Genomic DNA, 24,059 nt, shown 5'->3' on the forward strand with positions numbered 1-24,059 from the left:
GGTGGGCACCAGCACCTGTCCTCCGGAGAAGCACCTGCTCTGGGCACCAGTACCCATCTCCATTAACTCCCCTTTGCAGATGCCCAGTGTGAGCCGAGGGGCTGGGCTGACCTCCTAGTGCCAGGAAGGATAGAGCTGGTTTTTATTCAGGCTCTTCAGGCAGAAATATGTGCCCATGAGCCACCTCAGGAGGCTGTGGGGCTGGGAGAGCTCATGGACTCTCAACCCTTGAAGGCTGGAGCCCTGGGGAGAAGATGCCACTTCTGGCCCAGAGGCATCGGCGGATGTCCTGCTCTCCCTGGTGAAGCCACGTGGAAGGAGAAGGGCTGAGCAGGGATGCCCTCTCCTCCCAGCGGGGCTGGTGGGCTGTGGGCACCATCGCTTTCATTTCACTTCTCTCGCTCAGGCGGTAAATCTCGCCTGACGGGGCAGGAAGAGGCACTGAGTGCCGGGAGGGGGAGGAGATGCTGAGGCGGCAGCGCTGCCGGTTGGTAACCTCGGCTCTTCCTCCCAGCAGGGTGCCTTTCCCGTGGCACCCGGGGATGCTGCCCTGACACCCACATCCCCAGGTGCTGACCCTGTGGTTCCAGCCATGGCTGCGTGCCCTGAAGGGATCCCTGCTGAGATGCAAGGTAAGCGTTGCCCGCCGTCGTGCTGCTGGGGCACCAATGCCACGTGGATCGTGCCAGTACGGGGCCTGCTTGGCCCTGGTTTGCCAGCAAAGCCGCTTTCGAGCTCCTCATCACCAGCAGCTGCGGTTCAGGGGGCGCCAAGCAGGGTCTGGGGTGCGAGGGCTGCTTTTGCCCCTAAAGCTTACGTGCTTGAGGATGCTGCTTGGGCCAAAAGCATCCCCAGGTGACAGGCTGGTTCCTCAAGGATGCTCTTCTCTGTGTCTCCTGCTGCCTGGTCTGTGGGCACAACCGGGTGCTGCTTGCGCCCACGGGCTTGGGATCTCTGGCAGCTCCCCTGCAGCACAGGGGATGCGGGAAGTACCATTGCTCCCAGCCTTCCCTCTTTTGATTGAAGACACAAAAGAGGTTTCAGCGTCCTGCAGCCTCACCAGCTGCATCAAAGTTTACAGCGGGGTGGGAAGGAGCTGCGCTGCTGCTTCACCACAGCCCAAGGTCCCAGCTCTGCCAGGATGGATCCCTGGGGACGTGTGGCTCAGGTCACTGGACCTGCAGGGATCTCAGCAGCCTCAGCAAGGCACAGAGCAAGCGGTGCTGTTGCGAAAACTTGTTTTGCTTTGCGTGGTGGTGGGCAGTTGTGGTTCTCATCCCCCTTCTCTAAGTGAGAGGTGTGACTGGGAGGCAGCGCAAGAAGGCGATGCTGAAGGCAGGAGGCAGTGGGCAGGAGCGATGTTTGCTCTGGTCCACAGCGGCTGGTTTGCAAATGCAGGGAGACTGGCACACAGGACCACCCGTGCAGGTCATGGCTGAGAAATGCAAAAGTATAGAATGCATCCCTGGCTGCACCGTGGGGAGAAAGGACTTGGGAGCCAAGTTGCTCCCCAGTGTTCAGTTTGGGAAGGAAAGAAAGAACAGGACCCTTTTGTCACTAATGCCAGCTCCCAGTGAGCAGAGCAACATGCACAGCGTAAACCAGTGCCCTCAAAGCCTGGTGCAGGGTTGAGGCTGCAGAAGCTGCTGGGGATGGTAGGTTTCTCACCTGAGCAGCAAACAAGACCCAAAGCTGGTGAAGAAGCACCCGGCTTAGCTGAGAAAGCAACCAGGGTTTGGCCACCAGTTGTGGGTGGAGAAGAGCTGATTCAGGCAGGGATGCCGGGGGTGGTGTCCACGCAGCAGCAGGGCACGCAGGGGACAACCAGGGGTGGCTTCAGCCTCCTCACTTCACGGGGTCATTGGTCTTTTCAGAGGGCATCGCTGCCTTCCTGGGAACAAAGAAGATCCTCCTGGTGATGAGCATCCAGTTGCAGGTGAAATCCAAATATGACGATTATATCTTGGTAGGTGCAGAATCCATCTGGCTCCCGCTTTCCCTGTTTCCCCAAACAACTGTTTTCTTGGCAACAGTAGGGGACAGGGTTGGCTTGTGTGCCACCACAATCCCTGTCACCCTAATGTCCTTCTGCCTAGGTGCTGACACCTTGGCGAGCCTACGTGCTGCCGGTGATGCTGCCGGTGAGGGTAAGTGCCAGGGAGCCTGTGCCGCAGTAGAGCCCTGTGGTTCTGGGAGGACATCACTTGGGGGACAAGCAGAGTGCCCAAGGAGAGGTCATACAGACTACCAGGTCTGGAGAGCCCTCAGGAACAGGATGAGGGGAAAGAGAGGGTGTTTGGGTCAAGGCCTGGCAAAGGTTGTGGGGGGCATGGCCAGGTACTGCCTAGGGTGTGGGGAAGGGTGGAAGCCAGGGGACATCCTTGACTCCCCATTCTCGGTCGGTGCTGGGATTGATCCTCCTCCTCTTGCCCACAGGTTCACAGCAGCTTCAGCTTCCTGGAAGTGAGGGAGATGACAGTGCGAGAGCCCAGCCTGGTGAGTGGCTCCAAGATTTGCAGCAAACCCAGCCTTGTCACCCACCTCACCCCTGTGACAAACCCCGGACCAGAGCCCACCGCGGGGCCTGGGGGGTGTCCTTGCCCCCCGCTGCACGTTGAGGATCACTAAGGATGATCTGTGAGAGCTCCACAGGGTGTTTATTGCTTTCCAACTCTAAAGAAATCGTCAGGGCTGGGGGTGTGGGAAGCACTGGGGGTGTGGGGAAGCGCCAGGGGTGCTGGGGGCAGCGTGGGTGCCTGTGCCTCTTCCCCTCCTGCAGCTGGTGGCAGTGCCGGGCCCTGGCACCTCCCGCTCAGCAGGGACAAGGTGACAACCGGCTGCTGGCTTACTCAGGCGAAGCCAAATTTAGCAGGAGGGTGTTTTAAACCCCTGTTAATCCTCTTAGAGAGAGGCGTGCACGTAGGGCAGACGCAACGGGTGGGAACCGTGGAGGAAAGGAATGGGATGTCCTGGCTTGGATGTGGTGGCTGAAATAGGGTTGTGCTCCTCGATAACCTCTTTTCTGTCTTTTGCTCTTTAAAGCATCACCAGTGATGTTGGCCCCACCTTCTTGAACAGGGTTTCTGCTGCTCAGCAGGCTGCGTGCCTGAGCTCCAGGAGAGAAATAAAGAGGAGCTGGGCAGGGAGTGAGGGGCTGTGGGGGCTGAAAGCAGGGGTGGAGGGGGCTGAGACATCAGAATGGGACAGGGAAAGCCCAGGGGTTATTAATGTGCAGCCCTGCAGCCGGGAGCCGTCCTCGTGTGGTGCCAGCAGATAATTGTCATCTTGCTCCCACGCCTCCATCAGCATGTAATTAAATCAGGGAGCGTGTTGCCATGGGATTTTTTTTTTTTTTCTCTAGTAGGAACTGAGAGCTAAAAAAGCCTCAAAACCCGATTAGATAAATTCAGGGAGGAAACCTCCGTTCTCCAGCTGTGGCTGCTGCAGGCAGAGTCAAGGCTGTGCTCTCCCCCACCGCACTGGGCTGCTTTCACATTAATTTAGCTTGAATTTTGGGGAGGTTTAGGCCTTATTCTGGCACGTAACGATCTCTTTAATGTATTTTATCCTAAATTTCTTGTGCTCACAGCCTTTCCCTTGCTCACAGTGCCCTGTCTGCGTTTATAAGCAGTGGCTGGGTGTTTGCAGCAAGGAGCTGGTGGCTGTCACCATAGTGTCTGGGGGCTTGGGGACCTTGTGTGCTGCCAGCCTGCTCTGGCATCTCCCATCCTTTGAACCCCACAGGTTGTCATAGAAACGGATGCACTGTCTTATGCCTTCCGGTTCATGTCCTTCGATGATTTGGAGCAAGTTGTCATCCATGTCACTACATCACTTAAGAAGGTCTTTCCAGACTCATCCCCTGGGTAAGGGTCTCCTGCTCCCCAGAGGTGGTTGTGTAGGTACCAGAACAACCTCTTTGTGTAGAAAAGCCCCAAATACAGGATGGGTTTGCAACCAGCTCCTTTTAATAGGAGAAAGCTGTTCTGGTAGAAGCCAGGCCATCCTCCCCATCACATTGGGAAGAATATTTCTGGCCACCCCACACATGAGGGTTGTAGCTAAGCATGCAGTGGCAGGGATGCTCTTCTCCCAGCCCACTGCAGCACATCCTTCTGGTCCCTCCCCAGGACACTGCTCAAGAACTCCCCCCCCAACCTGTACGAGAGGATCCGACAAATCACGGACTCACTGGAGGAAATGCTGCAGAGCAACCCCGGGCCCTGTGGTAAGCTCTTTCTTCCCCACACACCTCCCCAAGGATGGACCAAGAGGGCTGGAGCACCCTGAGGAACATCACAGCCCAGTGTCCATCCACATTAGCTCTGCTGGCAGGGCGCTGGTGGTGGCTTAGGTCAGGAGGAGTTCTGCCAATAGGGGCTGCTCTCCACCAGCCCACCCCATCCCATGGGGCAGGAGGAGGTTTGAGGGGTTGTTGCTTCCCAGAAAGGAACAGGACAGCTGTAGGGCAGGGATGCTCCGCGTCTACACATAAGGATGTGCGGCTGTGGATGCTTCAACCCACCCCATGCAGCTTTGCTGCAGAGCAAAGGACTTTTCCTGTAGCCTAGTTTGGAGTAGAATACCTCTGTTACCATCATGGAATGTACGTTGTCTGGCATCTCCATGGATCAAGCAAAGCCAGCTGCGGTCCCTGGAGTCATGTGCTCACTTTTGGGCTGGCAATGGACCACATAGGACAGTGGCTCCTTTGAGGAGGGGAGATGTCCCCCCATCCTTCTGCTTTCTGCTGTCCCCAGAGGTCTCTCCCATGTTCCTGTGGGAAGATCTGCCACCAAGACTACCTTCTCTTTGCAGGAGGGTTTTCAGAGACCTACGCTGCTTTATGTGATTACAACGGCTTTGCCTTCCGCGAGGAGATCCAGTGGGTAAGCTGGGCTGTCCCGTGGAGAAGAGGCAATGACAACGTACTGCTTGGCAGGCAGGGAAGCAGGATGCTCACAGGGCTGCTGGGACTGGGAGCATCCCTGGGACCAGGGATATCCCAGAGCTGGGAACTGCAGTTTTGTGTGGCTTTGAGTGCCCTCTGCTCTATTTGCTGGAGTGGATTCAAAGGACAGGTAGGGATGAGATGCCTTGGACAAGGCTGTTTCCCAGACTGTTGTGTAAGAAGAGCCCCTGGAAATCTGGGATCTTGCTGGGTGACCCTAGTAGAGCAGAACCCTACTGGGAGCCATCTGCAGCAGGACGAGCTGTCCCCCTCTTCCTTTGGGACACCAGCTCCCACTCACCTCTCCCCACACTCTCGTTCCCACCAGCCTGAGGGTGCATTGCCTGCTCCTGGCCAGGCCCTGCAGAAGGGATCCAAGACCCACTAAGCTATCCCGCAAATCTGGGATGTGCCCTGCCAGCTGCAGAGCCAAGGGGGGTTTTAGGCTTGGGGTTTAGGCAAGGGGCTCTCCAGGGGAGGGTCCCCAGGGGCTCAGCTCCCTCCAGCAGCGCTGGGCACCTAAGCCCTCCTCAGGACCAAGTCCTGAGCCTGACCTGTGTGTCCCTCTATCCGGACAGGATGTGGACAACATCTACCACAGCCAGGACTGCCAGGAGTTCAACCTGCTGGACTTCAGCCACCTGGAGAGCCGGTGAGTGTCCTGGCCATGCTGTGTGCGATGCCTCACGCCATGCCTTGTACCACATCAGCACTTGTCTGCATCCTCCCCATCCATGGCAAGGGTGGTCCAACATGCTCCTCCGCTTGTGTTAAAAGCTTTCATCGCTTTGCACGCTCCGAGGGCACCACATCTGCAGGCTGACGCTTCCCTGCACCGAACACAATGAGCCCCGTCCCATGGGGTGACGGCCTCGAGACACTGGGCAGCCCCCTCCCTTCGTTTTTAACACTTAAATAAGCCTGTGAGCTGCTTAGGGATGGTGAAAACGAAACATCATGGCAGCTTCTGGCAGCTCGTGGCTGTCAGGTGTTTCCTATGCAAAGCAACCGATGTTCTTCCCCCTCACATATACAAATACATGTAACACACAGCTGTTATGGGCTTATAACCTCGTAGAGGGGCTCTGAGCTCTGGCTGTGCCCAAATTCCTCCCTGTGGGGCTCAGCCATGCCTTCATCCCAAGAAAGATGGAGGGAGGGTTCAGCTGGAACTTGTTTCCAATCAAGGAAAACCTGTGTTGTTCTTTACATGAAGAAAAATGTTAAAAAGAAAAAAAAAAAGCTAGAGGTTTTGACAGAAACATGCAAATAACTTTGTTTTCCTTGAGGAAATAATCTGGGGAAGACGAGCTGTGTTTGTGAGGTGCTTTAAACTCATGGACCCTCGTCCTGCTTCAGACACGCGGTGAAAATGTTAATGTTGTCCTGTGCAGGGGTAGGAGTTGGACTCGATGATCCTTGCGGATCCCCTCCAACTCGGGTCATTCTGTGATTCTCTGCTCTGTCAAATGCTCTGCTGAGGCAGCCCAGGATTCAGTGCCACGGGACACCCCTGGACTGAGTGCCCTGGGACACTGGTTTGGGACCTGGCTTGGCTCAGCCTGACCTCTGACTTCCTCATCCTTGTCACCCTGCAGAGATGTGGCACTGAGCGTCGCTGCCTTGTCCTTCAACCTGTGGTTCACCAAACTCTCCTGCAAGGACTTCAGGCTGGTGAGTGCCAGTGCCATGGTGCTGGGCAAGCTGGAGACGGCCAGGTTTCCAGAGAGGCTTTCTTCTCCCCCACCAGAACCAGGAGATTCTGGAGCAGCTGCTTTACATGCTCAGCAAATCGGTGGCGCTGGAGGAGCTGGTGCTGGAAAACAGTGGATTGAAAGCGTAAGCAAAGGCACTGCAGGGCCCTGGTGGGTTGATGAACAAGGTCTTGGCAGCCTGGTGGTGCTCCCTTCATGTACGTGGAGCAGAGTTTTCATGGACTGATGAGCTTGGGGGGTGTGTGGATACCGCAGCCCCTCCTCAGCAAAAAGCTCACTGTTAGTAACCTGGAGGCCAGCGGGCATCCCCCACCCTTGCAGAGGCTCTGTTTTTGGATGGAGCTGGCTCTGCCACCTGGGCAGGTGATGGTGGCACATCCCTGTGGCTGCAGGGTTTGCAACCACGTCTCCTGGTGTTGGCTATGGCTTGCTCAGATGAGTCGCCCTTCTGCCCTCAGTGACTTTGCACAGAGGATGGCCCAGGCGCTCAGCAACCATCCTGACTCTGTCCTGCACACCATCAACCTTGCTGGCAACCAGCTGGAAGACAGAGGTACACAACTTCTGGGCTGGGATGAGTTTTCATACGTGAAAAATAATATTTGACTCCCACCAGCAGCGACCCCCCCGCCCTGAGGGGCATAGCTCAGGGTGGGACGGGCACCTGCCCGCTCTGGCACGGCTGCTCAGTGCTCTGTTCTTTCATCAGGGATTGTTGCCTTCAGCAAGCACGTGGAGAAGAGCCCCAAGGGGCTGCAGAGCCTCAGCCTGGCCAGGACAATGCTCACTGCCAAAGGTATCCCGCTCCACTGGGTGGCTGGGAACAGCAGGGCTTGAGGACAAGCTGGCATCAAGGGGGCTGCAGGAACATCCTGGAAAGGGCACCTTCAAAGATGTCATGTCCTGATGCCCCTGCCTGCAGGAAAGGGCCCCTGTGCTCTCCCCTGTGCAGGGCACCCACAGGCATCCATATCTTCCCCTCTCCTTGAGCAGGGATGAACACGTTATGCAAGGCCCTCAGAGATAACAGCGCTGTTGGATCCTCCCTCCGGCACTTGGACCTCTCTGGAAACCCTGGCACGCTGGCTGGGGATGACATCAGTGTGAGTGCCCAGGCAGCAACGTAGTGACAACATTGCTCTGTCCCCAACGTGGGCTCAGTGGCTTTGTTGCCCTGAGGTCTGCACCCTGCCTGGCAGCACCCTAGAGATGGGGAAATCGCAGCTGCGACACCTCCCTGCCTGGCTGGGGACAGATGGCAGATGCAATGGGGACATCCCCATGCACTTCTTTGTGGGAGGGTGGGAGGTGCCACCAGGAGCAAGTGGCACAGGGCTGAGTCCCTCTGTGCAGGAGTCATCCCTGTGCTCAGCAGGAGGGAGGAGGTAGGCTGGAACTGAGATTTCTGGGCTGCTGGGTGGTGGGCTCAGGGTTGTGGGCAAAGCTGCTGATCCTCCTCTGCCCGCAGAACCTGCAGAGCTTCCTCCGCCGGTGCCACGCACTCTCCCACCTCAACTTGGCCGGCACAGACTGCGCTTTGGATGCTGTGAGTACCCACGCAGGGGGTCCTGGCAGCGAGCCCCAGCCCCAAAATGATGCTGCACCGCTGAGGAGTGCTTCCAGCCCATCCCAGCTTACACAGAGCTGCTGAGATGGCATGTGTGGGGCAGCGTGTAGCCAACCCAGGGATAACCCGCTCCGTGCCCACTGCTGTGGGCAGGGTGGGGGACTTGGGGCTCATCAAGAGGAAGAAGGGAGCCCCAGCACAGGGCAGATCCTCTTAGCATCCCCCACAGCTTGTCCCACGCCATCCATGCCTTAGCTGTGTGAGGGGCCGCAGTACTGGCTGGATCCCCCTCAACACGGCTCACATCCCCACCCCGGCAGCTCTTCGGAGCCCTGGTCCATGGATGCCACACCAGCCTCGTTCATCTGGATCTCTCAAAAAATGTGTTCTCCCACAAGTAAGCCGCGAGGGCCGAGGGGAGGGAGCGCGATTCCCAGGCAGGTGGCCGGTGTTGGGCAGTAGGTGATGCTGTGTTGTGCCCATCCCTTTCAGGAGAGTGAAAACCATCTCCCCCTACATCAAGGAGTTTTTCAGCCAGGCCTGTGCCCTTAGGCACGTCTCCCTGGCGGGTACCAGGCTGCCAGCGGATGCTGTAAGGTAAGGTGGGGCTGTGAGTCCACTGGAGGGAATGGATTTAGGGTAAGCATGGTTCGGGAGGTGGACATCACTCAGGGCTTTTTGCTTTGAGAGGGCTGGTGGGGAGGATGGCTGGGGCTGTGAAAGGCGGAACTCTGGAAAGGATGTCTTCTCCAGCACCCAGCTCCTACTGCCTGGACCACCCCATGGTGGGTGCTGGTGCCCCTGTTGCTGGCACCGATGGGCAGCTTTGGTGGCTTTTCCAGGGCGCTGCTGCAAGGGCTGGCAGACAACAGTCACATCAGCGACCTGTGTCTGGATCTCAGTAACTGTGAGGTGAGGGCCCTGCACCCATGGGTGCCATCGGTCCAGCCAGAGGGCCCTGCTGCGGCTGTCGAGGGTGCTGTGTGGGGAGATCTGTGCCCTGTCTGCCACCGGGCTGGGGTGACCCTCCCGACGGCAGGATCTCATTTGCAGGGCCTGATGTCTCCCCTTGTACTGATGTCTCGCTCTTTCTTCTAAGCTGAGGTCAGCGGGGGCTCAAGTCATCCAGGATCTCATCCCCGATGCCAGCTCCATCGGTGACCTGGACTTGTCTGACAACGGTAGGTTGCTTTTTCCTCTGCCAGGAGAAGATCTCCATCTGCGGGTCCAGCCACCGTGGGTTGTTTGGCGGAGGCCAGCTCAGCTCCAGCATCCTGTGAACTTGTAGGAGTCCCCAGAGACACGGGCAGGGTCTGCTGCCCTCACCCGCCTCCTGACCATGCTGCCTAATGCACAGATAATCTGAGCTTGTCACCTGTAAAAGCCCTTCAGCCGCGGCAGCTGCAGCGCTACAGGCTGTGTCTCATGAAGGCACCCAGCAGTGATTCCTGCTGGAGAAATTACCATCTCATCAGAATTTATGGCTTTTTACCCCCAAAACCAACCATCCACCCGCCTTCCCCAAGGTGGGCAGTCCTTAAGTGTGTTATTCTTTCTCTGCTAATGTCCCTCCCAGTATGTCAGGCCTCTTCCATCACCTTCCAGTGATGCATCCCATGGTGGGCAGCAGCAGTGGCCCTTGCCTCTCCCTTCATTCAGAGAGAAAGTGTGTCCAGCACGAGGCATGGGGTGATTTCTTCATCCCATCCTGCCTCAGAACCTGCCAAGAAATCTCATTATTTCACATCTTCTTTTTGGTGCGAGCCTCCCCAACTGAATCTGAGGTGGTTTCACATTTCTTGCTCAGGGTTTGAAACACTGAAAAGGTCTCCCTGGGCTGAAACTCCTTCACCTCTTTGTAGGAGTTTGCAGCCTCTGCCTCTAACTTTGTCCTGCTGTGGCCTCTGAAGCCATTTGCGAGTAACCCTATTGCAAACATCACCTCTGCCAGCTCTTAATTTCACCTAAAAGACCCCAGACCTGAAGGCAGCCTTGCTAAGTTCTCGTTAGACCGTGCAGTGCCTCGATAGGAAAGCTGATATGGTTTGAAGACATTCAAAAACCTGTTCAGGCCACTGATGCTCCAAAATCTTATTCTCTCACCCCAAATCTCTGGCCAGCCTTTGCCAAAATGTGGCTCTATTTTTGGCTTTCCCTGTAGAGCAGCTCCATGTAGGAGGGGCAGTCCTGTAGGTGGGTCTTGATGCCTCTTGCCCTTGGCTGACCGAGTGGGTGGGCGAGCAGATCCCTGCCCTGTGGGAAGGGGACACCTTGCTGAATTTCCCTAGGGATGCTGGAGCCGTGGAGTTGGGAGCTGCCCTCAAAGCTGTGAGAACCACTCCCATGCCATCTGGGGCTTGGGGGGTGGAGGGCACAACCCTGTGCTTTGGCAAAAAGTAAATGTGTAGGTGCTCCCCGTGACTCAGCACAGCCTTAGCACCCCAAGATTAGAAATCCCCAGAGACTGTGGTCACTCGCCAGTGACCTCAGCTCTGCACACAACATTATTGTCCTTGGGGAGCTGTGAAGATAGTCAGGAGCTGCCCTGAGCATATCTCTACCCTCCCATGGTGGCAGTTTGGTGGCTTTGCAGGTCTCCCTTGGAGGACCACCCTGCCACCGTGGTGCCACCTCTGTGGTCCAGACTGCTTGGAGCATCTCGGTTGATGTCTCCCACTTCTTGCAGGCTTCGACCCTGACATGGTGACGCTGGTGCTCTCCATCGGCAGAAGCAAGTCCATTAGGCACGTCTCTCTGGGGAAAAACTTCAACATCAAGTCCAAGTAGGTGCAAAGTTGCAACACCCAGGCCAGGATCTGTCCTGGCACTGTGCACCCAGCTTGCCTCTTGCCTCATCCAAGCCCATGGGCTAGTCAGGAATGCCAGGGATTGCCTGCCTGTCATGCCTGCCTCGATCCCATGGGGAGCCTTGGGCTGTGGGGGGACCATCACCTGCTCCTAGTGCAGTCCTTGCAGGACTGCAGGTGCTCCAGGGACAGTTCACAGCCTTAGGCAAGAGCAGGAGGGGGTACGGAGCTCTGCCAGATGCTCCTGTGGTCCTGGGGATGTGTGAGTGTGAGGATGCATGCGTAACTCCTTTCCCCTCTCCTGCAGGGAGGGGCTGGTGGATGTCCTGCACCGCATCGTCCAGCTCACCCAAGAGGATGACTGTGTGAGTCCAACTCGCCCTCAGCCTCCCCAGACAGCTCCCCGTGTTCTCCTTCATCCCCTGCCACCACCGTGCTGCCCTTCTGCAGGGGTGCCGGCAGGATCCCTCCTAGCACAGCCTGGGAGCGAACCTCCCTCCCTTCCCCTGCCACTCAAACCATTCTGCTTCTGTTTGCCTCCATCTGAAGCAGATGCTCAGACAGAGCAGCGAGAGCTGTTCCCATTCATCTGGGAAAGCGGGAGCCTGTGCCCGGCTAAAGGCACCGAAGAGATGCTCGCTGTAACCTGGCTGCAGCCCAGCTTTCCCAAAAAAACTCTTTCCTTCTTGCTGCCTGCCAGGCATCTGAGCTAAATCCAGGGGCTTGCCTAAGCACCCGTTGTCCTACTTTTTTTTTGGGATTCAGCATTACATGGGCTCCCCAAAGCTTGCACCAGGCACCCGCCAGCCCAGCAGCTGCCAGCCGAGGATGGAGGCTGTGTCTGCAGCAGTGACGCGCATTCTGATATGTGTCCTGGCCACCTTTCCTTATCCCTTTCACAGCCTCTCCAGTCCCTGTCTGTGGCCGAATCACGCCTCAAGCTGGGAACCACCGTCCTGCTGAGTGCCCTGGGCAGTAACACCAGCCTCGTCGCTCTGGACATCAGTGGCAATGCCATGGGGGACACAGGGGCCAAGATGTTAGCCAAGGCTCTGCAGATCAACACGAAGCTCAGGTAGCGGCAGCCCACGTCACCCTGTGGGTGCCCTTCACACCATGGGCTGGATGGCCCTCGTGCAGTGGTCCTGGATGCCATCAGGGGAAGGTGGTCATGGATCCCGATGACCGCGGATGCACCCCTGGACCACTCCTGGCACATGGGCAGATGCAGTGGCTGTTTCTTGCTCTCACGGCAGTTATCTGGCAGCGCTGACAGGGTATGTGTGAAGGGAATGAGGCTCCTGCACAGCCCAGGATGCTGCAGCCGGACCCTTGTGCTCTCCATCCTGAACTCTGATGTCAGTCCCTAAAAAAACATTTTTCTGACCAGACTGTGCATGCCAAGGCCCGGCAGGCATGTCTGCAGGGGATGGGGAAGGTTGTCCCAGACAGGGCTCTTCCTCTGGGGAACATCTCTTGCTGCCAGCAGCCTGCCTGACCATGTCTTCCCTGCCCTTTGCTCCTTCCAGGCACCCACATACTTTACAGCTCCTTGCAAAGTCCAGGTTTAGGTGTTGAATATTGAATACTGAGATTCAGATTTTTACCCCCATTTTCCGGCTTTCTGGTGCCTGGGGGTCAGCCTTGGGCTCGCTCTTCTTGGCACCTGGCAGGTGGGCAACCACCTCAGGGCTATGTGGGTGTGGGAAGGGCTCATCCGTGTCCTTCTCTTTGCAGGACTCTGGTTTGGGACAGGAACAACACAACTGCTCACGGACTCCTCGAGGTGGCTCAGGCTTTGGAGAGGTAAGGAGGGAACACCTTGGTCCTCCTGGCTTGCTACCACTATGCAAAAAGAGCCTTTAGCACCAGGGTGTCACCATCCCCAGAACCTCTTGTCCCCTTGAAGCAGCAAGTGCATCATACAGTTGCATACACGTTGTAAGGGAGTTGGATGACAGCCAGCAAATGACCTGACGCCTATTTGGTGGTTTTATTATTGACCTCAGAGTCTCCCCTGGGCTCTACATCCCAGCCCAGCACAGCCCAGTGTCAACCAAGGCAGCCCCGCTGAGCGTGGAGCATCTGCTGGTGGTGGATATGCGATGCTCCTCTCCCGTGAAAGATGGGTAGAAGTTGTTCACCTGCTGAGCGTGCAATTAGGTCTGGTGTTTGGCCGTGCACGTTCTCTGGAGTCTGAAGAATTGAGGGGTGGATAGAGAACCTGGGTGGGTGGTCAGTGCCACCCTATCTGATTGCTGAATGCCAGAGTCTGGCCATCCCATCTCCAGGGCCGGACCATGGGGGTGATGTCCAGGCTGCTGTTGGGTGGGTTCTTGACTGATAATATGTCTATGGGATGAGCCCCGCGAGGCTGATGCAGCACCCAGCAGCATCTATCCACCCTTGTGCTGCCTTGCAGGAATTACACACTCAAGTTGATGCCTTTGCCGATGAATGACGTGGCGCAGGCATACCGCAACAACCCCGAGAAAACGGAGGAGGCAGTGCACAAGGTGGGGACGCAGGCTGCGGGTGTGGGGCTGGGGGCCACCGATACTGACTGCTCGTGGTCTCTTGCCTGCCACAGCTTCAGTCCTGCCTGACGAGGAACCAGCTGCAGCGCACGCTGCTCGCTCAGACCTTCCGGCTGCAGCAAGGCATCCTCACCACATCTTCTGAACAGGTTTGGCAGCGGTGTGGGACTGCGGGGCTGCCCTCTCTCCTCTGCCCAAAACAGCTCTGGGGAGTGCATGGTATGAAAGCAGAGCCTTGGTGGGCTCATACAGCTTCTTGCAAGTAGCACAAACCCCTGGAGGGCAGAGGGGTCAGAAGGGAGGAGAGTAGGGCTGGGCAGAGAGGAGATGCCCAAGCGACTCTCCTGGTTGCATCCATGTATTCCAAGCACATGCAGTGCTGGGATATCTCACTGCTATGCTACCCCACACAGCATGTTCCCGGCTCTCTGCACAAGCAAATCCCTGCTGTGTGGCATTCCCAGTTATTAGGCAGGGATGCTCTGGGGGCTGTAACCTGCCTGTGCCCCTGCTTGTCCCATGGAGCAGCGCTGGCACATCCTTCTCCAGGAAAGTCACAGCAAGGAGGGAACTGGCAGTCCTGCTCCGGCGCTGGCGCATGACGCGGCTTCTCTGTTCTCCAGATGGTGAACGAGATCTGCCTGAGCGTGCAGAAGCACGTCGACATCCTCAGCGCCTGCCCGGGCAAGGAGGTGGAGGCGGACATCCTCTGTGCCGAGGAGGCCATCAGGAATGCCAACCTCTCCATCAGCGTGAGTCTGCCGCTCAGGGAAACCCCTCAACTCACCCAGCTTCAATGTGGGATCAAAGCGGGTTATTGATTAGTTAATGACATAATTAACCAGCAGTTGGGGAACAGCAGAATCATCAATGCAAGAGACGCACCTCACTGAGCACTTGCAAGATATTAAGAATAGCTGCAAAATTCTGAATCCCCTTCTAGAACGAAGCCCCAAACTTTCTTTATCCCCCGCTGCACGTGCACAGGGGTGTGCACACTGCCCAGGAACAAGGGGTTACAAACAAATCCCCTCCTCAGCCAGGGCACCTCCTGCTCATGCACCCCTCCTTGGGACAGGTGGGTGCTCCAGCCTGGTACCCTTCCTTGGGAAACACCCACACTCTCACCCCCCCATCTGGATTCAGCCCAGCAATGAGGATGCTCCATCCGCCCATGACGAAGGCCACCACATTGGCTGAGCAGCTCTTGGCAGCATCAGCCCTGGTTTGACCCTCCTGGTTCTGCTTATCTCTCCCCATCTCACCTTTTCTTTCTTCTCCCATACTTCTCTTCAAGCCACTTCCTTTTCCTTCTTCCCAATGGTCTTGGCACCCCTCCGGCTACTTAATCTTGTGGAGATAGGATTCAAAATGACAGTGCTGATAGCGGGAGGGTGCTGAAAGGGATGGGAAAGGGTTTCTCCTGCGGTGGGCAGTGCTGTGGCTGGGCTCAGGAGGGAAGGAGGGTCAGTGGGTGGTGAGGAGCAGCTCGGATAAGGCTGGGCAAACGCAGGCCCTAGTAGGTGCCAGGATGCCCAACCCTAGTCCAGTGAAGACAGAGGCCACTGAGTCTCCCCAGCTGATGCAGGTGATGCTCTTCCACGGGGTAGCCATGGATATGGGCTGCACATGGAAGAATGGAAAGCAAGGATGAGGTGCCATGGGCTGATCCAGGCCATCTCTCTTCCCATGGCAGATCTTGCCCCTCTTGTACGAAGCGGGAAACACGCCGTACCAGAACGGCAAGCTGCAGCACAAGCTGGAGTGTCTCACAGAAGAAGCATCACAGATGTGTGGCCGGGAGATCCAGGTGGGTACCTACAGGGAGCTGCTGGCAGCACGGGGTGCTTGTCAGCCTCAGCTTGAGGATGAGAGACATGGTGTCTCCTGGAAACCACATGACTCCTGGTAGAAAAGACTCTGAAAACTCCCATTTCTCCTCAAACTTCAGGCAATCATGCAGACAGTGCTGGATACGGCACACAGTCTCTGCCCGGCCGTAGTGCAGAAGAGCGGGGTCAGGGACCAGCTGGTCAATGCCATGTCAGAGCGGATCTACCTCCAGGATCACCTCAACCTCAGCGCCGTTTTGGACCAGATGGTCATCGAAGTCTTCAACAAGCTGAAGTGGGTGACATGTCATTCCTCCTTCCTGCTTGGCAGCTGGTGCTCACCCATGGGGCCAGATAGGGACTTTGGGGCTCCCTACCAGGTGCTACCCTCCCCACATGGTGGTCCTGCAGCAGCGTTTTCCCACCTGTGACTTTGCTTCATGCTCAGATCCAGTTTGGATATGTCCCTAGGGACCTGAGAAGTCCCATGGTTGATGCTCCTGAAGGCTCATCCCTGAGGCTGGCAGAGGAGAGCCATCAGTGAGGGGATGCATTTGGCATCCTCCACCCCAGCCAGCACTCCCCTTCCTGCTCTGGCAGCAAGCACACAGTGAGCCAGAGCCCAGGACATGTCCTGGATGCCCCTCTGGATGCCATGGCCAAGCATCCACCTTCCCAGCAAGGCTTCCCCTGCACAGGCTGGCCTCACGACTTGCAGGGGCTGTGGGTGCTGGCTCTGACAGTACTCTCTGTTCCCAGTGAAATCAAGCTGTCTGTCACAGCCGCCGTGGCCGACTGCATCGTGGATGCTGTGCTTGGAGACCTGACCACCGCCCAGTGCAAGCTGGTGAGTGCTGGGGGCTGCAAGAACCAGTGGGATAGGGATGCAGGACGAGGATGCAGGGTGAGGGTCTTGGTCCCCCAACATCACCTGGGTCCTGACCACCACAGTGACCACAGATTTGCTATGTTGGAAGCGGGGCAGTTCCCAGCCAGGTAATCCTCTCCCAGTGTGGTCACTGCAGCATTAACGTCCGGAGCGAAGTCTAGGAGCTGCCACATAGCGGGGGGTGCAGGGGTGAAGCTGGGCACCGGCCGCTCGTGCACCAGGGCAGGCGCAGGGCAGCTGCGCCAAGCCAGCAGCCGGCTAATCAGGCCTAAATCCGCTCGCAAATCCTGGCTACGGGTAGAGAGCAGAGCAGCACAGAACACACAGGGCAGTCAGGCGCGCTTCAGTCCCTGGGATAATTTAAGCACTTCCTAATGGTTTTAGGCAGAGAGCCTCCCCAAGCAGGGGCTCGACCTCCCGGCGCTGCTGCCGGAGCTGGCTGAGGACGATGCCACCATGCCGGCGAGGAGCAGGAATCCTCCGGACATCGCTGTGGAGGAGGTAGGCTCTGACCCCGCTGCCGCCGCGTGATGCCTGTGCTATAACCACCTTTTATCCACCTTACTGGATGATGCCAGGCTTAACGCCACAGCCTCTCTGGGTGAAATCACCCCCAGCACCTGGCCAGGGCAGCCCTAAGGCAATTAGTCCTGGAAAGTGGGACTGCTAACCTGCCCGGCCATGCTGCCTGCAGCCCTACCAGCTCTGCGAGCGTGTCCTTGCAGTGTCCCCAGCTGGTCTGGGCCACACGCAGCCCCTCCGGCCAGCTGTTGCCTCCAACCTGGGGTCCAGCGCAAAGCAGAGTCCCAACCAGGAAAGGGTCTGATCCAGCATCAGGGTTGGTTTCGGTGCTGGACCAAGATGAGGCCATGCAGCCATGGGAGTCTGGGGTTGATGGAGGATTCGCACCCATCACTGGGCGAAGCCTGGCTGGCTCCAGTTGTCACAAGATGCCATTCATCATGGCCAGCCGGTCAGCACCGAAGCCACTACCATCCCTCTCTCCCAGCAGTACAAGATGGCCCTGCGGAGGAAAAACAAGCATTTCAGAAGCATTCGGCCCACGCCAACAGTGAGAAGTAAGGCCACCATGCGGCTTTCCCTTTGCCATGGCTCAGTGCGTGCCGTGCCACCTCTGCTGGGAAGTGGCAGGGGTCAGAAGCTCACGGGAGCAATCACAGGGCTGCAAGGCAGAGACATCATGGTAATGGTACAGGCTGTGGGCAGAGCCTGACGGGGATCTGGCCCCTTTGGAAAACCTCTCCCGGTGCTGCGGTGGCGATCTACAGGCAAAGCTCAGCTTGAGCTTGCTCTTGCTCTGGTTTTAGGGGGCTGGCACCCATGGGTAGCAAAGTAAATGCCCTGAGCTCCCTCCCCACCCAGGCAGGCAGGGGTGGGAGTTTTGTCCATGATCCCGGATGCTGCTGCATTCTCCCCCTGCCATCCCAGGGAGCACCCTGGGCATAGGTGTCACTGACCCACCCAGCACTGCAAGCATGGAGGAGGAGACATTGCCCATGGGAGCTCCTGCTGCTGCTGCTGAGCTTCCCCAGGCTTCTCTGCCACAGGTGTTGCCTCATGGAGCCTGGAGAGAGCAGAATCCAAGGGAGGCAGCGGCAATGTGCAGCTGATGGGTGACTTCTGCTTTTTTGGAGCTTTGGCTGTGGTGCATATTTGGCTTTGGCTGAAGCAGAGCTTGGGCTGGCCCCCAGCCCCTCGGCCACAGGTGTTCCCAAGGGACTCCTGAGCTCCCCAAGCCCAGCAGCATCCTGACCCCTGATGTCCCCAAGCCCAGCAGCATCCTGACCCCTGAGGTCCCTGAGCCCAGCAGCATCCTGACCTCTGATGTCCTTGAGCCAGCAGCGTCCTGACCCCTATCCTGCAAGAAACTGCGGGGGTGAAGAGCTGTGTGCAGAGGAAAAAGGGGTGTATTTGTGGGTGCCGCTCATCTGGCCAGCACCTGCAGATCTTGTGCCATACAGTGGCTGCTGGCTGCGGCTGTCAGCTCGGTCCCTGCCAGAGCATTCCCCCTGCATCCCCCCTAACCCAAACCTCCGGGGACCGTGGCAAGCTCAGGCGACGCGGCAAAGCCGCTGCTTTGGGGGCCGCCGCGCAAGCTCTCAGCAGGCACAGCCACGCTGCCCTCCCCGCGGCGTGGCACAGCGCAGCCAGCGCCTCACCGACCCTCCACGGGTGGGCGAAGGTGATGGCGGCGATGATGATGATGATGATGATGATGGGGAGGCCTGGCAAGGCCAGCTGCCAACTGGGGCTTTCTCACCCCTCGTAGGTGTCTCGGAGCTGGAGCCGGTGGCAGGTAAGGACGCCAGCGGGCTCCGAGCTCACCGGGCGCCGCCGTCACTCAGCCCCGCCACGCCGCCGGCACGCCCTGCCTCCACAAAGGATGCTGAGCCTGCGAGCGGCTCGCTCCCCGCCACGCAGCCTGCCACCACCACCGCCACCGGATCCCTTATGGACCTGCCGACCGCCGGCGAGAAGCTGGAGCATTGCACCAAAGCCAGGCCCCGGCCCAACCGCCGGCACAAGCAGCCGCCCAGCAAGCCGAATGTAAGAGGGGAGTTGGCAATGGAAGGGGGATGGATTGGGTTTGGGTTTTATTCCCATTTTTGTTGTCAGTTGGGTGAATTATTACAGTTGGTATTTGTTGCAAGGCAGGGAAATGAGATGCGCAGAGCCGCAGCTCGTTTATTATCCTGCATTTCAGCTGCTGCCGAAGCCCCCTCAAAGGAGGGGGCAGCCCAAAAGGATGGGCAGGAGGACTACGGGAGGGGGTCAGGGAAACCATCCATCCCTTTTCCTGCTGCCCACTGGGAGATGCCGAGCAGTGGGAGCAGGCAGGGAGGCAGGGGGAATGAAAAAAACCTGCAGAGTTTGGGTGCAGAGGGCCGGTGCGTTCGGCAATGGCTTCGGCTGCCTCTCTCCTCCTGTGCCCAGTTTGCTCCCTTCCATCCAAAACTCAGTAGCCCCCAAACACCGACAGCTGCTGTGGCTCATGCTGATGCTGGTGGGGCTCTGCTGGCCACGGCAGGGTGGGTTTTTCTCCCCCCACCCTCCATAGGGTAGGATCCTGCCTTTGCAGCCTCCTTTCCAAAGGAAAAGTAACTTTTGGGTGCAGTCGATGGAGAGTCGAGCACTGTCACCATCCCCAGGGCTGGATCCTGCCGGCATCACCTTGACCCCATGCCACCATGTTGCAGCTGGATCCTTCCACCTGCCGGAAAGCCTGGGCTCACGCGGCAGCAGTGATGCTCGCCCTTGGACTATGGTGGGACCAGCACTGCTGCTGGGCTGGAGGAGAGGCAGGAGCTGTGTCTGGCAGGCAGGGTGGATGCTGCATGGAGGGGCCAAGAAGGGCCTGGGGACCATCACCTCGGAACATCTTTCCTCAGCAGGATGGGAGCGCTTGGCACCCAGGGTTGGCCAAGCCTTGAACAAGGACTGGCTTTGATGGATATGATGTGACAGGGTGAGCAGATCCTGGATGGCTGGAACGGCTTCTGAGCGGCACCAATCCAGCCGTAATGAAAAGACGTTATGGATTGAAATGCCACCGATGGGGAAGTGCCTGCCTGTCATCGATAGGAAGCCACCAAAGCAGTGCCACATGCTGGGGCAAGGACGGTGCTGTGAAGGAAGGCTGCTTTTTTAGGGATGGAGTGGATGGCCTTCATCCAGGCCATGATGGCACTCCAAGGTCACGCCTGAGCACGGGCACCGGCTTGAAGGATGCAGGTGCAGGTCCACGCAGGGCACGTGCTCCACCACCACCAGGAGTGTGGGCATCCCCTCCTTGGGGCTCAGATGGAGGAAGCATCCCTGCCAAAGGCTTATCCGAGGGGGACAGCAGGGTCAGAGACCTGGCCTAGCTCTAGGAGGGCTTTAGCTGGAATAGTTATTGTGTGTCCCTGAGGAGGGCCAGAGGCACTTTGCCTGTGTGTAGCACACAGGTACCTGAGCCACCAACCGGGGAGCTGCCAGCACCCCACAAGCGGCACCCAGTGGGATGCAGGCATGGGCAGCTGAGCTGCCCTGCTTGCCCTGGCAGGAGCCCAGGGCAGGCTGGAGCTCCTGGTGCCCCAGGGATGCAGCAGGACCAGAGCTGGGATGCAGCCGGTAACACCATGGTCTGGCTGTTGTGTCAGGTGCACAATGAGACAGAGGGTGCCAGCACCCATCCTGCATGGGCACCTGCTTGTAGGCACACAGGTGCTGGTGGCATGTGTTTGTGCGTGGGGTCTCTTTGCCCTGCGCTGGGCTGACAGCCACGCTCGCTTGCAGGTGCAGCCCGTGGCCTGTGAGAACAGTGAGGACAGGAGCATCACCCGTGTGGACGAGGGGCTGGAGGACTTCTTTGCCAAGAGGCTCATCACAGAGGCACTGCCGTAAGCCCAGAGAGGTGCCCAGGGCCCCACAACCCCCCAGCACCCTGGCATGCACCCATGCCTGGAGTTTTGGCAACTCCCTGCCTTCACTTACCCTGCAAATGCTGCTAGTCCTGGTGCCAAAGGGATGCTGGGGAAAACATTGCACCCAGGGGTGTTGCCGAGGGCAAAGCTGGTGGGAGAGGGCTGGGATGACAGATGTGGGGAGCAGGATCTGTGCCTGAGGGGGGACTGTGGGATCTGCCACATAGAGTGGAGGCGATGGGGCAGCACCCATGCAGTCCCACAGTGGGAACCAGGACAGCATCGTCTCAGGTGGGGTGTCTGGTGTCTGGATCCTTACCTTTGGGGGGATGGGAAACAATCCCCATCCCCATGGCAGCCTGGAGCTCACCTTTCCCAATGCTTCCTCTCTCCACAGCCCCACGGCTCCGGAGACCTGCACAGGATCAGCCCCGCTGGCCCCCTCTGGCTCTCGTACCCTCAAGAAGAAAATTGGGAATTTTTTTGCCTTCAAGAAACCCAAATCCAGCCGGGGCTCGAGATGTGAGAAGGAGCCCGAGGGTGGCCCTGCTGCCCCAAGAAGCAGGCGCTCGATGCTCAGTGACATTTTACGGGCCCCCAGCAAGGCGGGCGAGGCGGGCAAGCTGCTGAGTAAATCGGAGGAAGGGGGGCTCGCTGCCGAGCCCCGGGCAGAGCCTGAGCACTGCCAGACCCCCGACTCTGCCCGCAGGATCCGGCCCAAGTACTCACGGGAGGGCAAATCCCAGTCGCTCATATTGCTATCTGGGGAGGATGAGGATGCACTGGGGGTCAGACATGACAAGGTAAGCACTGTCACTGTCCCCAAGCCACTGCTGCTAACCCGGCTCGGCTGGTGGGTGCTGCTCACCCAAGGGTGGTGGTGGTGGGGTCAGCCAGATACCTCAGGGGAATGTGGGGACACTGGAGTGATAGTGGGGACATCCCTGCTGGGTTGTGGCCACCCCTCCATCTCCTGGGGACACGGCTGGGGTTGGGGACCTGGGTCTGGGGAGCTGGGTGCCCTGCGGGCAGGTGTGTGGGTGCTGTGGGTGCTGCACAGTGCTCCTGGCAGGACTGTCTGTCCCGCAGAAAAGACACCTGGAGAAGAGTGAGGGGGAGCTGCCTGGCTCCTTCGAGCAGCGCGTGCAGGTCATGCTCCATCGTATTGGTGTCACCAAGGGCCCAGCCGCTGAGAGCAAGAAGCAGCAGGTGGGGAGTGGCTCTGCTTTTAGAATGAATCCTGTACCCAAACGGTGGTGGTCCCTGGGGTGTGGGTCCCCTGGCTGGGATGAACAGCACCCAGATCTGCCCGTGGCCTCTGTCCTGTCACCTAGCCCCTGCGAGGGGACTGATATGTAGGCTCCTGCATGCTGCATGGTGTCTTTCTGCCTGTCCCTCCTTCCCTGGCACACACCCGTCCACTGCAGCCACCCCAGTGTCCAGCAGCACTCTGCTCTCTGCCACCCATTGTCCCTGAGGGAGCTGCCACCCTGACCTCCCCAACACCAACAGGTTTCTTTCCCCTTGCAGAGCAAAGACAGCGAGATCAAGAAAGCTGGCTCAGACGGTGAGGTGCTGCGTCCTCCCCACCCTGACACCCACCCACCTGGGGACCCATGGGCAGTCCCCCTTGGGCTCACCCACTTGCTTGGTGCTGGTGGCATGGGCCAACCCCAGTTCACCGATGCTTGTGCTTGCAGGGGACATTGTGGACAGCTCTGGGGACACCCCCCAGTCCCTGAAGGCCCGCACGCACTCCGTGTCCACAGGTGGGTCACCAGTGGGTGGTGGGGGTGACACCAGCCCCCGGCACAGAGGGCTCTATCTTCTCAGCTAGCACCAAGCAGTGCTGCATAGGGACTGGAGCCAATGGGGACCAGTGGGCACAGGCACTCGCGCAGGATCCCACCCGTGGGAGGGCACCCTGCACCCATGAGTGTCCTGTCTCTGTGATGGCAGATGGAAACCTGGTCCCTGGGGTGGCTGCAGGCTGGTTCCCAGCACCTAGAGCCATCCCTTGGGGCTATCACTGCTGGGCACCTGCAGCTCCACCCTGCCTTCCCTACAGATGCACCGTTCCGCAGCTCGGCTGCTGCAGTGGAGCCCCGGCCAGCCTGGAAAGCCCTGGCGAGACAGCTGCCTGCTGAGCCGCAGGGCACCAGCTCCCACCAGCCACGGTGCTCCCTGGTCCTGGCCGAGCCCAGTGAGCCTGGGGGCCGAGAGGGCTGGAGCAGCAGCCTGCCACGGCCAGGGAGGAGCGCGCCGGCCACGCTGCCGCGGAGGGTCAGCCATGGCGGGGAGGCAGCCAGCGGCAGCCCCCCACCTGCACTGCCTGACACTGAAGGTAGGGATGGGTGAGCTGCTGATGGGATCCCCCGTTCTGCTGCTAGCATGTTCCTTGGGAAGGGAGAGCAGCAGGGACCTCAGAACTCAGCACTGGATGCTGATGTACCTTCCTGCTGCTTTTCCAGACAACCGGCTGACACCGAGGCTGGCAGCGCCGCGGGGCATCAGCCGCCGAGCTGTGTCCGTCCATGAGGAGCAGCTCAGGGAGCCTGAGTGCCTGGCAGAGCTGGGAGGTAAGTGGGGGGCTGGAGTGACCCCCTGAACTCCCCTTGCACCCACACCAGAGGAGGCAGGTGGTGGCATCCCATGTGCCTGGTGGGTGGCCACCTTCAGTGCCAGGGTGATAGGTGACAGCATTGATGTACTGGGAAGATCCCTGGGGGCACTTGGCATTGGGATCGGCTCTGCCAGCAGCCAGGCTGCCCAGGCTTGCAGGAAGAGCAGAGGCAGAAGCCAGGTGGCTGCACCCCGCCATAATGTGGGGCTGGGTTGTGTTTTCCCCAGCAGGCACTGTGCCCCTGCGCCTGCGGCGGTCACCTGTGTTCAGACGGAGAACCAAGCATGAATCCCTCCCAGAGCCAGAAGGCGAGCCCGGACTGCCCTCAGACTCTGCAGGTGAGAGATGCTCCCCTCCCTCACACCCCTGCTAAGATGGGGTTCAGGGGGTTCCCCCCACGCTCACGCAAGCACCCGTGACCTCTTTAGGTGCCACGCCGCAGGACGGGCCCTGTGCTGGGCTGGCGGAGCCACAGGGTGGAGTGGGCACCGAAGGCGAGCAGCTGCAAGCCCTGGCACAAACTGTTGTGAATGCACAAGACTCCGCAGCCGTAGACCAAAGACGCCTGGTGCCAGGCCGGGGGGAGCCAACTCCGGGACAGTGACACCCCTGCATGCCGCTGCACTGTTCCCAATAAAACCCTGCAAGCAAGCGCGCGGTGCCGGGGTGATTGGCAGCTGGGGTGTGGCGAACAGACAGGGCGCAGGTCTG

The 24,059-nt window shown here is 58.7% G+C and overlaps 1 protein-coding gene across 6 annotated transcripts; it reads left to right on the top strand.

Annotated features, from left to right (window-relative positions):
* Positions 1-443: 443 nt before the first annotated feature.
* CARMIL2 (capping protein regulator and myosin 1 linker 2) lies at positions 444-23,961 on the top strand. Of its 6 annotated transcripts, XM_054078306.1 has the most exons (41): positions 444-487; positions 570-632; positions 1,875-1,966; positions 2,097-2,147; positions 2,437-2,496; positions 3,745-3,866; positions 4,131-4,228; positions 4,819-4,889; positions 5,530-5,603; positions 6,550-6,625; positions 6,702-6,790; positions 7,125-7,219; positions 7,376-7,462; positions 7,660-7,769; positions 8,135-8,212; positions 8,554-8,630; positions 8,726-8,830; positions 9,076-9,145; positions 9,333-9,414; positions 10,920-11,016; positions 11,348-11,405; positions 11,943-12,115; positions 12,778-12,846; positions 13,463-13,556; positions 13,631-13,726; positions 14,201-14,329; positions 15,274-15,387; positions 15,529-15,704; positions 16,169-16,256; positions 16,683-16,799; positions 17,308-17,377; positions 18,589-18,866; positions 20,598-20,701; positions 21,123-21,528; positions 21,815-21,934; positions 22,238-22,292; positions 22,426-22,494; positions 22,794-23,069; positions 23,197-23,304; positions 23,576-23,686; positions 23,777-23,961. In XM_054078306.1, exons 2-41 carry the CDS (start codon positions 593-595, stop codon positions 23,950-23,952), a joined length of 4,461 nt encoding a protein of 1,486 aa, XP_053934281.1. In that variant the 5' UTR covers positions 444-487; positions 570-592; the 3' UTR covers positions 23,953-23,961. The 6 variants fall into 6 exon arrangements, with proteins under 6 accessions (XP_053934281.1, XP_053934280.1, XP_053934283.1 ...); XM_054078305.1 differs by having other exon boundaries at positions 457-632; XM_054078308.1 differs by having other exon boundaries at positions 457-632; positions 23,579-23,686.
* Positions 23,962-24,059: the final 98 nt, after the last annotated feature.

The sequence above is a fragment of the Cuculus canorus genome, chromosome 13 (genome assembly GCF_017976375.1).
Source record: "Cuculus canorus isolate bCucCan1 chromosome 13, bCucCan1.pri, whole genome shotgun sequence".
NCBI classification, from domain to species: domain Eukaryota; kingdom Metazoa; phylum Chordata; class Aves; order Cuculiformes; family Cuculidae; genus Cuculus; species Cuculus canorus.